This window comes from Chamaea fasciata, unplaced genomic scaffold, assembly GCF_029207755.1.
Source record: "Chamaea fasciata isolate MVZ Bird 193981 ecotype frontalis unplaced genomic scaffold, bChaFas1.0.hap1 SCAF_5, whole genome shotgun sequence".
In the NCBI taxonomy this organism is placed as follows: Eukaryota; Metazoa; Chordata; class Aves; order Passeriformes; family Sylviidae; genus Chamaea; species Chamaea fasciata.
The window spans coordinates 42,961,584-42,973,993 of NW_027094090.1; the positions used below are offsets into that span (position 1 = coordinate 42,961,584).

At 37.9% G+C, this 12,410-nt stretch overlaps 1 protein-coding gene across 3 annotated transcripts in view; it reads right to left on the reverse strand.

Annotated features, from left to right (window-relative positions):
- ATP2B1 (ATPase plasma membrane Ca2+ transporting 1) overlaps positions 1–12,410 on the reverse strand; it is a 59,710-nt gene that overhangs the window by 2,825 nt on the left and 44,475 nt on the right. Inside the window, exons 12-21 of one of the 3 annotated variants that reach the window (XM_066183363.1) lie at positions 11,523–11,760; positions 10,459–10,638; positions 10,283–10,370; positions 9,866–9,972; positions 7,989–8,180; positions 7,580–7,793; positions 7,237–7,448; positions 5,246–5,353; positions 3,225–3,407; positions 2,809–2,922 (exon numbers count right to left, since the gene is read on the reverse strand). In XM_066183363.1, the coding sequence (XP_066039460.1) occupies positions 2,809–2,922; positions 3,225–3,407; positions 5,246–5,353; positions 7,237–7,448; positions 7,580–7,793; positions 7,989–8,180; positions 9,866–9,972; positions 10,283–10,370; positions 10,459–10,638; positions 11,523–11,760 (1,636 nt within the window). Of the gene's footprint in view, positions 1–2,770; positions 2,923–3,224; positions 3,408–5,245; positions 5,354–7,236; positions 7,449–7,579; positions 7,794–7,988; positions 8,181–9,865; positions 9,973–10,282; positions 10,371–10,458; positions 10,639–11,522; positions 11,761–12,410 lie in introns of all 3 variants that reach the window. The other 2 variants (XM_066183362.1, XM_066183361.1) reach the window with 2 other exon arrangements.

Here is a 12,410-nt window from a genome sequence, read left to right on the forward strand (position 1 = left end):
CCAGGTGAAGGAATGAAGCTGGAAGGTCAAGCAGATCAAGAGCAGAGGCTTCAAAACAGCTAAGATATATCAGGGAAGTTCACTGTAAAGAGAGAAGAGCTCCTCAAAAGGCAATGTGTTAAATCAAATTGGTTAAATAGAACCACTGCACCTGAGAAAGTCTCATGTCCCAGCTGTGTTCTTTGACCTCTAGAAGTAGCATCATTTCCCCACCTCTGCTGCCTCAGACCACTTGCACAAAGAATTTTACTCCAAAGCGATCATGTCCCCATTTTTACACTACAGGTACATGCTGAGCCAAATTAACCATGGAGGCAAGGGAAGAGGGCACAGGGAATCAGGGGACATGAGACAGGGATGGGGCACACGATCAAGGGGGAGAACATAACTACGAGTAAGGGGAGGACAGGAAAGAGAGTGAATGTGCTGGAGAAAAGATTACAGCAGCAGCTAGTACTTCAGTGTTCATCGATTGAAAAAAATTGAGCACGCTGTCAGGGAGTTGGCACAAGGTTTAAACAAGTCCAGCCAGCTGCCCCAACTGTCTTGGCACTTACCAAGAAAATTAGCAGTGACAATGCCAGACTGAAAGTTTGCAATGACTTTATTTGGCATGATGCATCCCACTGTGCCATTTATGTGGCAAAATGAAATATGAATGTCTCATGGGACTGTTTTTTCATTGCTTACAGATGAGAATTTAGAACATCAGCAGCAATGAAAAACAATTGTGGCTTAAGAGGACAGCTGTAATTATCATAGAATATATACATACCCACAACAAAGGCTTGGTTCCTATGCAAAATGCATACTTTACAAGTGGACTAGACACTACAGCAAGCCCAGGACCCTCAGAGTCCAGCCACAAAGGCAGGAATCAAACTTTCAGCACTTTAAAAGGGAAAATGTAGTGTTTCAAAAGCTCTATTTTCAACCACTCCAAGATAATTAAACTAGAGGGGTAACTATAAATAAATCATGTAAGTGAGGTGCAAACAAGACAATTTGTTAAGTGTAATTCATACTGTCATCAGGCCTTCCTCATATTAGTACCAGAATAGCAAGGAATGCAGTTGGCACTCCAAATCCTCCTAACCAGATGGCTGCCTTGGGGTTGCAACCTTGCTTCATAGGAACTATTTTCCAACAAGCTGCTCCAAAAAAGAGACAATAACACATGTGCTTCCCATTAATCTATATTAGTTCTCAAAAGTTGTTCTTCTAGAGGGTGTAGCAGGAGGCTGTAATAGGGAGGATAAAGAACTAGTTCTCTGCAATGGTAGCCCTGTATCTGCATTGGTCATTTGATGCAATGAGATGCTGCAGTGCCCAGTAGATTCTGCTCAAATAGCAGCATGGAATGACATTGCTCTCTAGAGAATTCTGAATGTCTAATTAATGTTCTGGAGTGTAGTTAGGGATACAGGTTACTAATTAGCATTTTAACTAGGAGATGCAATCCTGTGCATCCTTAAGTGTTAAATCTACTTTTCATTTTGTGTTCTTGAGGCATGCAAATTTGTGAGCTGAGCTTCTCAGTACGACTGCAAGGTAGGGAAATACCTGTCTCGCCACTGGAGAACAAATACAGGCATAAATACTTGTGCAAGCTCACACACGAATTCTGTCTGAGCCCAAAAATAAAAAATAAATTTTAAAAATAAATATGAAGAGACCATTTCACTTAAGTCAGCTCCTGAAATTAAGGGTCTTCATCCATCTGGTAATCTGAAAGTTTAAGCAGGGAGGGGAAGGGGGAGAAGAAGCCCTCTCAGAGTTATTTTAAGAAAACAATTATTTAACCCGTCTCTAGGAAGTTAGAGAAGAAAGTTAAACATGTATTAAGATGGAAAACTCTGAACAAAGATATTGGCTATCAGTATTCAACTACAATTACTATGCACCTTCTGGCTCCAGAGTTTAGGCCTACATCCAAGAGTAAAAAAAATCTCCAGCCTCTACAGAGAGGAAGGCTGAAACTGAAATGCCACTTAGAGCATAATATAGAGAGGGTAGAATTGAGGTGAAACAACTTCGCTTTCACTGATGACTTATTAACTGCTCCCAGAAGAACCTAGAGAGGAAAAAAGAGCCCTTCAGATTTGAACGAAAGTTTTGGCATTTAATGCTTAAAACTTTTTTCCTTTTTATATTAGCTAATTCATATTCTTCTGACTTGTATGCATTTAAGAAGCCTTGTTTCGCCACCTGAATCCTGATGTTGAAAAAATTGTTATTCAGTAAATAAAGTCCAATGAAAGCGGAGATTCATAAGTTCCTTACAGGCTACAAAGAAAATGCATTTAGTGCTTCATGTTCTAACTACATTCATATCTTCAACATAACATTTGCTTCCGAATCAGCTTGCGTACTTAAGTATTGTTTGTGCTGCAGTGCAAGAGATCTATTTTTGTTGACCTGGGTCCATGATTAAACAGTTAATTCACTTATTCAATGCAAGTCACCCTAAGAGGCATATACTCGAAAATTTACAACAGTTTTCCCTTTTTATCTTAAAAATCCCTCTGTACACGAATGGATGAAGGCACAGGATGTGGAGGCTCACAGCTTTCGCAATAAAGTCTTTTGTTGAAACTGTTCCACCTGTTCTCAGCCCTCTAAGAAAAAAAAGTCTCGAGGACTCCACTTTGTGGAAGAGCTCTATAAAAGCCTGAACGATGATTTTAAATACTAAGGAGAAAATGAGAAACGTTAGGTACGTGAATTAGGAAATGTTAATTTCATGCACTTTAGGAACACACACTCACACCCCACAGTAGTAGAAGCAGTAGTAGAGGAAAACACTACATGTGTAGGGGTAGAAATATTTGTTACATCATGGTGCTGGCTGGCGATGGAGGGTTGCCGCCTTAGAGCCCCCTGAATGGTACTTCCACTCTGGAAAGCATTCACTACATCCATCTGCAAGGAATCAGAGATTGTGACAGCTTGCTCAGCAAGAGAGAGAGAGAACAAGAGAAAGGACCATCCCATCTATAACACACAAAAAGTAAAGAAAAAAAAGGCACTTTTTAAAAACAGAGCAGATACACAGGCAAGAGTTGCATTTAAAGCTGAAGAAAACAGAGGACCCTGAGGGATTACACATCATCCATACCCCCTTCTGACAGTCTCAGTCACACCAGTTAGAACAGCCACCTTAGTCAAAACGGAGAGATTTCCCTCGTAACACCCACTGCATCCTACCTTTTTCAAGACCATACCTGAGTTTGTATCCTGTTTAGGCCCCTAAACCACAAGATCTGACCACGACGCAATTCTCTCTCAGCATGATCAATCTCCTCTACATCTTCTGCTAGTTCTTCTTCAGGAATCTCTTCCTTTTGTGTTCCATGACCAGCTTCTTTAAGGAATTTCAGTCGGCTGGTTGGAATTGTTGAAATCAACTAACAGTGGATGAAATATATAAATCAGGATTATTCTTTTTTTAACAACAAAAATAGAGTAATGGCAGTCTTAGGGCTTAACAGATAGCCTGCATACAATTAGCAAAGTTGAAAAAACTAAATTACATAGACAGGATGAGTGCATCAATGTAAAACAACCACTCCAGCTGAATAACTGCAAAGCTGTGAGTATACTTACTACCTGAACCAAGGTGTGAAATTAAACTTGGACTACAAAACAGCCTTGCCAGGGACAAAGAATTCCACATTAACATTACTTGACAGTCCCAGGAAGGAGCAGTACTGAAGCTACAAAAGCCATTAATCCTGTAGATTGTACTTGTATCTAGAGCTTTTAGAGTTTCATCAGTTTGATGACCATGATGTGTCACCTCAAGTGGGATCTCCATCACCTAAAGTAACCACAATTAATTCAGAAATACAGAAGAGACATTCATTCATTTGTGACCTGGGAGATATCAATCCATTTGCAAGGTGAGTGACATTTCTGAAATTGTATGTATGTATCTCAAACTGTTACTTTGCCACTTGGTGTATAGCAGTTTATATATCTTAAATTAAACAAAAGCTACATGTGGTTAAGGGAAGTCATCTCTTAGTACATTATATCCAGCAGATCCAGATCAATTCCAAGTCTGCTTTCCTTGATCATCGCAAACCTAGAAGACCATTTCTGCAGCTGCAGAGGAAAAAAGTCTGCTCCAAAAGCAAGATAAACAGCCCTTTATGCTGAAACTGCTACTATGAATGCTCCCAGCTCACACTTCAGTTTCCATTATCCTCAGAAAATTAAAGCTCTTTGACTTTAATGAGATGCTAGAACAGCATGAACTGCAGCAGGAAAGCTTTGCCCTTGCAAGACACATTGGGTCAAAGGTATTTCAAGCCATCTCAATTCTCTTCTAGGATACTTTTAAACCTCAGAGTGACTCTATTTGATTTATTAAATAATTAATTTTCCAGAGAACCTTGTAAAAAAGCTTAGTCACTATTAGAATATATGTCTATGTATGTATTTACAACTAAAATTCATCCAACAAATTTTATGGTGAAACATGAAATGTCTTTTACTTAGTGGAAGGAAAGAAACTGTAATGGAAAACTCTTCATGTGGTATGAAAAGTTTAGACAACTATGTCATTAAATAATAGAAAACTCTGTAGCTCTAAAGTTTCACGTAAATAAGCTTACTGCTTACAAGCACTGTTGTGCATGCAATAGTAATGACACTCTGGGGGGAGGGGAAAGGAAATAAAAGTCAAAATGTAACAGTTAAATAGGTGGGAAGACTTTTCAATTATGTCACAATTATGCAAATGAAGATTAAAGAGAAAGTTGGTTTGAGTATTGCTGCATTTCTTGCTACTCCGGAAGTTTTTAAATCAAGAAAATACTGTCAAGTTTAGCAATTCTGATTTTTCAAGAAAACCATTAAACACCAAGTTAAAGATATTTTAACATTAGCATGTTCATTGCATCTTGTTTTCTTACCACATTTTCTGGTACTCATATCTGGCTGAAGACGTAATTACATATTTAAAAGGTAACTACAGCTGCTTCTAGTTAAAAATTGCTAAACAAACCAGCCACAGCATCTAGTTATGAAATGTAAATAATTGGTCCACTCTGAAGAAGGAATATTTAACTAAGAACGTTCTAGCTATTGAACAAATATATTTTAATATTTACTGTTAGCCTTCATAAATTCATATAGTCCACTTGAAAGATCTGAATGCTAAAGACAGTGTGTTTGCCTTTTCCATTTAAAGTATACTGTTGCAAGTAGACATTTGGCATTTTGAAAATTCCTAGTTTACCTGGCCCCAAAGTAGTGTGCCCATGCCCAGGAAAATGGACCACAGCCACTGTTCAACTGAGAGTTCTGAGCAACTGAAAGGCTTTCCACCAAACTGCACAATAATTATCTGGGAAGAAAAACAATTAAACATGTATTGGTCAGTGACCTGTTACTAGAAAATTCCCTAATGCTTTAAGATCACAACAGACAGCTCTGCAAGAGAACATGGGATTTCCCATGTTATTAAGCATATTCTTTCACTGTCTCAGCAGTTTGAGCAAGTTTCCAAACCTAAGCCATATTCTTCTGCTTTTCAGAAGAACTCCTCATTTACTCTTCAAATGTCACACTCATAAAAACTTGTTGACTCTTCAATTTTGCTTGCAGCTTTTTCCCTTAATTTCATGATTACAGCACGTATTTGATGCTACAAATGTACAGTGATTACTTTTGCTATGAACACCCATCTTGGAACTAAGTCCAAGATTCATAAACTTGTATTAATAGAATTCATAGATCCATAAGACATGAAATATCTCAGAAGTAATTCTACAGAATATTACTATGTATCACATCAGTGTTAAATATCAGACTTTAAATCACATGTAGTAAATCTTGGGGGAAGGGGGCAGAGATCTCAAAAGCTAAAGTAAACAAGTTCCTACTGCCTTAGCTGTTACAACAAGCTGTATGGGCCCTAATGAGCAAGGTATCTCTCGGCATAGGGATTATATGCATGAAAGTCTGCCCTGGACAATCAACAATTCAAAGCAGCAGGGCAGGCATGAAAAGGTGACAGTATTGACCATTAAATAGGACATCTGACAGCTGAAAAAGCAAAGAGTATCTTCTGTTACTAACTCAGAATAAAATACTGAGATGACAAATCAGGAGTTGAGAAGGCATTCAGTCTGTAACATTTATAAAGGGAACACAGTGGCAGTCAGGAGTAATTTCTAAATGTTTGGCTTTGTTGCACAACAGTCAATCTGCTGCATACGTAACCCTAAAAATAAGAGCAGCTTTCTGAAGAAGTGTCATCTATAAAAATCTAAACCTAAGAGAGTAAGGTCCCTGACTTAATGTGAAGCAACGGTGCATAAGTTTCCAATGCTTGAAATGATAGGATTTCCATCAACTTCATGAAGTATCAAGCCTAAGGAGAAGTTTAATATGTAGGTTATATGTCCCAAATAACTTAATCCAAAATGAAAATGAGTTCTGTAATTAAGCAGTACACTGATTTGTTATTTCTTCTGACTAATTAAAGTGAAGGCTATTTAGAGGGTAAAAATATTTCTTGTAAACTATTTTCTATAAATTCAGTTTTAAATTGGTTCTTCCCAACTCCAGCATGTGAATCTAATTAACTGAAGATCATTTCATTTCCTTTGTTAGCATGTACTGAGTTAACTAACTAGCTTTTATGAATTCCCCTATGTGCCCCAACAGAAGGTCCCTAGGCATCAGGGGTTTTTTTCACTTAAAACAGCACTTCTACAATATATACCAGTAGGTTTATGTGCTGATTCCTGCATCAGTAAGGTAAAAACTGATACTTAAGTTTCTGAAGCTTATTCATGTCCTAATCTCATTAACAAAATAAAAGAAGTTGTACCTTTTCTGTAATTGTTTAAATGGACTCTTGTTCAGATACACAGGTAGACAGTATAAGAAAGATTTAGGGGCAAGGGGTGAATGGACAGATGACACAAATAACACCTTCATATTTTGCCAAAAGCCTGGAACACTAGAATAAAATTGAGGGACTAGAAAATTCAAAAGGTAACTACAAATATAGCATTCCAGCATTAGCAGTTTCAAAGAGGTCTTACCTGAAAACTCCATCAAGCTGAACTTACAACTTACTTATTGTGTGCTTCACCCTGAAGGTTTTCCACATGACGGAAATCAGATTTCTGGCAGTAGTTGATTGGCATTTCCAAGGTAAGCAAATACATCAGTGCACTAACTGCATTTTCCCCCCCCACTGTTCAAAAATCTACTTACCTGCACAACAAATGTCCCCAGCACAATGGAACAGAAGATAGCGTTGTTAAAGATTCCTTCAAAAACATTTCTTTCACCATGAATCTTTCGGGCATTAATTTCATTAAAAAGCTGCATCATCACAAATGTATTAAATACTATAGTATAATGCTCTGAAGGAGGAGCATGCAGAGGTGCATTTCTTCCACTATCGATATCAAAAATTTTCTCACCTGTATATAAAAGGCATTTATGAACAGCTTAATTAGTGTCTTTACACACACACTACAATAAAAAAAACAGTTTTAAAAACACAAGTCTATACAACATTCAGAATAACTTTGTAAAGCCTCAGCATTCTTACCAGCAAACAGGAGGGTGAAGACCACTACAAGCTGGTAGAATGCATGACCCAAAATGTTCTTCATCATTGTACGAGAAATCAAAGGTTTGTTTCTACCATAAGGCTTCCGCAACAGAAGAGCTTCAGTGGGTGGCTCTGTTGCCAGGGCAAGAGAAGCTAATGTGTCCATTATGAGATTTACCCACAGCATCTGCACGGCTTTAAGTGGAGAATCCTATAAAGATAGATACATAAACCCTCCAATAGAAGTGCAGAAATTACAGCTATTAAAAGCATTTATCATACAATATTGGCACGTTCTGAAGAGAACTATGTTCTTTGGACTACTATTTAAGTGAATGTTTGAACTTAAGAATTAATCAATCGTGCCTTTTTCAACCTTTATTAGCTGAAACAAGCTGCTACGTACTTGTGTTATGCATGCTCCTGTAAAAGCAACAATTACTGCTACTACATTGACGGTGAGTTGGAACTGAAGAAATTTGGAGATGCTGTCATAGACATTTCGTCCCCACATAACTGCTTTAACAATACTGGTGAAGTTGTCGTCCGTAAGGATAATATCAGAAGCTTCTTTAGCTACATCCGTTCCAGCAATACCCTGATAGAAAAAGAAACACATGATGAAATGTAACAGGATGCACTGACTTTTTATGACAAAAGCTATTATGTCCTTGGTCAGCATTCACTTGGATGCACCATGTCTGAAGGACTCCTTTAATGTAAGCATCTAAAGGCTATTGAAACAAGTTCTACTTTAAAGTTCTGCTCAAGCTTGGGAAAATGAAAACCAAGTAATGCTCTCTTTATTTTAAAGACCTTAATATAAATTTGAGAGTTGAAAGTAAAGACACGTTAAGTTCTCCAAAGAAATGTTACTGTACCCTGTTCAAACTGAAGGCCACCAGATGGTGCACTGCTACAGTTCAAGCTCTGCCCTAATTATTTTGTTGTATGGATTCCAGCAGCAGGCAACACATGTGCTTGTGACACAGTAGGATGATAAACATTACCAAAAACCTTTTGCAGAAGAGCATTAGCATTGAACAGTAGAATATGCAATGTCATCGCATATGAATTGCAAAGCAACATGACATTCTTAAATTTTAAGCACCTCTAGTCTCCTACAGCACCCAAACAGCTGTGCGTACATCTTAAAAGGTACCTTTAGATACCATATGGTATATTTTAAGTGCTATTTAGGTAAGCAGTTAGAGAAGATAGCTCCTTACACAGATGAACACAGAAAGCAACTGAAGGAAACATCCGAAACGGATAAACAAACCTGCCCCTGAAAGTGGCAACTACAGCAACTATACCGTACCAGAAGAAAAATACTTCTTATGACAAGACTGTTACAGTCTAGAGAACATTTTAAACATAGCTGTCAAACTTTTAGGTTATGTTTTTGAAAAAAGTTTCTTGAGAATGATGTGAAATCTCAGGTTTTTTTCTCTCAGGAGCAGAATCTGAGTCAGTGTTTCTTTTTCTGCATGTGCTATAGGAAGAGCGTGGTCTTCATTTTTTCTTTTCTTTCAATTGCTTTAAGACCACAGTGACCTGTCATGACCGAAGTGTACCTCTTACATTAAAGACTGAGGAGGAATCCTGTGGCAAAGGAAGCTTGAGGACTCTAACTCCATGTCTTGAAAGAAAGCTGAGACCAACATACTAAAGGCATGAGTCTATGCAGTAGAAACACTTAAAAGCCAAGACATTGTTTGGCAGCCACACGAAAGGGTAGCTGAGAAAGCCATGTAATCTAAAGAATCATCCAGATAAGTGCAGATCCTACACTATCATAAAATGCTGTTGCTTCAGTTGTACTTCAGGTGTACAAGATATGGCCTCCAAAGCCATTTTGAACATCATCTGGCAGTCCCTTACATTATGGTCTCCCTGTTACTATGTTTCCGTGAATTGGAAACAGATCATTAAGCTTGTTCCATATCGCATGAAAGTTTTACTCAAAATCAACTTTGTTTATGTTGAAAACGTTTCAGAAATCTTCAGTATTCTGTTCCAGTACTTTGCAACAAGTTTTTGTGTAAAAGATTTCTTAAACTGGAAGTAATTGGCAATCTGCATTTTTAAAGTTTTATTCAATGGTGAATGCCACAAGGACATTTTACATCAAATAAAAAAAAGCATGGTTACGTTGGAATGTGGACTTCATTAACATAGTTCTATACTAGGCTCATGAAACAAGGTTCTTTAGTCTAAAGTGATTTGATAAATTATTGATAAAATACTAAGGATTTAAAAAACAACAAAAAAAAATCCTACCATAGCAAATCCAACATCTGCCTTCTTCAAAGCTGGACCATCGTTGGTACCATCGCCAGTTACTGCTACAACTTGCCTCTGGTCAAAGACAGTGCTGTCAATTATACCTAAAATAAAATGACATACAAGTGTTACAGTTCTAAATTAACAACACAGCAGAGACTTAAACTGAAAGAGAAACCCAGTTTTTGTCTTCATCAGTCATAAAACAAAAAAAAGAACAAACAAACAAAAACAAGAGTCACCAAAAAACATTCTCATTGGCTCAATTTCTCAAGCAGAAAGGAAAAAATCAGTTGGGAACAACTTCACAGACATTTCTCATTGTTCAGTCCTAATTTTTTTTCCTAGAAGCCCAGTGGAAAAAAAAAAAAAAAAATCTAGTTTTACTTTGAGGCTCAGAGAATTTTTACCTACCTTTTACTAGAGTGTGTTTGTCAGTGGGAGAAGATCTTGCAAGAACACGAAGCTTTGGCCAAATTTTATCTATTCGCTCTTGCTCTATCTGCAGAAAGAGAATTGGTTACATTTTACACACAGAGGAGACTTAGAATATCTGTTGATCTACTTGATGAGTGAGTCAGTATGCTTACCTCTCCTTTTTCATTGCGTATTCTCCTGTTAAAGTCTTTGCCCTCTAAACACAGGAAGTCTTCACCAGGATTCAGAATCCCACATTTCAATGCAATAGCACGAGCAGTGTTAATGTTATCACCAGTGACCATCCGTACAGTTATGCCTGCACGTTGACACTTTTTTATTGCATCAGGTACCTGTAAGCCAGAAAAAAAACCCCACAGGCTCAGAGACTGTACATTAGTTAAATAAATCTAGACATGTGAATGAAAGGAATGTTTATGGCTCAGGACAAAATAACTGTTATTTTAAAACGAAGCCTGTAGTCATGGACATTAAAAAAAAAAAATTAAGTAGCATAACACAATTCTTTTCCTAAAAACCACACAAATTGCAATGCTGGCAGGAGGCTTTGTGCCACTGCTATGTCTGTTCTCCACCCTCCTGCAATTTTTCAAATACTACAGTATTCCAAAATACCAGCAAAATCTTTGTGACATATTAGGCTGTACTGAGTAGTGGCATTGTATTTTATGATTATGTGAAACAAACTACAGCTCATACTCCACTACTTCACCCATAACTTCTACTGTGAAGTGACAGCAGTGCAGATCAGCCCAAATTTCCACGTGCATGTGGCATAAAAGTTATCACTATTGAAAAACCTTACAACTCAACCACAAGCCAAACTCCTTGTCTTCAGTTCTCAGATGACAAGCTCACCTCTCTCCTTCATCCCCCAAGAGAAGCTGGTAACAAGCACAATGGATACTCTTATCTAAACCAAAAGTCCCAATACTCCAAATGGTAAAAAATAACAAGTTGTTTCATTTGCTGAGATCCTGCACAGTAAGTACCTTAAGTTATTAGTTTGTGCAGAGCTTCAGTAGCACAGCATAAGTGACATTAAGTAGTTTTAATCTGCTTTTATAGCTCCATTAACTTTCGCTTCAAGAAATTAGATTTGCATTTATTAACTATGCTTAAGGCAAACAATAGCAGTTCAGTTTCTTGTACTGTGCACGATGAAAAACATGAATCCCGTGTAACAGAACCACTGCAGTTTAGCTGGTGACCTTACCTCAGGTCTCACAGGATCTTCAATCCCAACAACAGCAATGCATGTCAGACCAGTAACGATGTCGTTTTCATTGTCCCACTCTGGCTCAGGCTCTCCTGCTGGGAAGTCTCTGAATGCCAGGCAGATGGTTCTGAGACCTTCAGAAGCCATTGGCTCGATTACAGTTTTCACAATATCATCCCGGTCCCTAGGTCTAAATACCTTTGGTTCTCCATTAGCACTCAGTATTTTGAAGCACCTGGAAAGAAAGGTTTAAAGAGTTATCAAATTTTAACCAAAAGTTCAACCCACTGTTTAGCTTATTAGTCAACTCCAGTAAGTTTCAGTAACCTGTGTTTTCGCTAGATCACACACACTGGCACAAAAAGCCAGTAGTGATTTCTCTAAGGTAATCTTCCCCAAATGCACTTTATTTCTTTTGTTGCTAAACATAATGTCTGTAGAAAATCAACTGTGCCAGTCATCCTAGGATGAAAGTAATGCCCGATGAATTTCACATACAAACATCAGCTGCCTCCCAGAAGTATCCATTTCTCCATTGTATGTAAACAGATTGGTGTCTGCACTGGTTGAGTCAGGCAATCCAGCTTCAAGCTCAGCAAGATAATCTCACCTTGTTAATAGCCATACAGTCTCAGAAATAAGTACACTTTCAGAACATGTATGTGCTGCTTGAACAGCTGCAAGCACTAAACACACAGCACTATAAGCAATTTCAGGTGCTGCTACCCGTAAGAACAAAAAAGTCTGCAGCCCTTCCCCTTCCCCTCCAGTCTAAATGCAGAGAATTCAGAGAGAATCTGGTATGTGGGGCAATGTGAAACATTAAATTAAAAACAAATACTGAAACTGATTAAAATGTTTGTATAGGAGACTAGATTCACCACT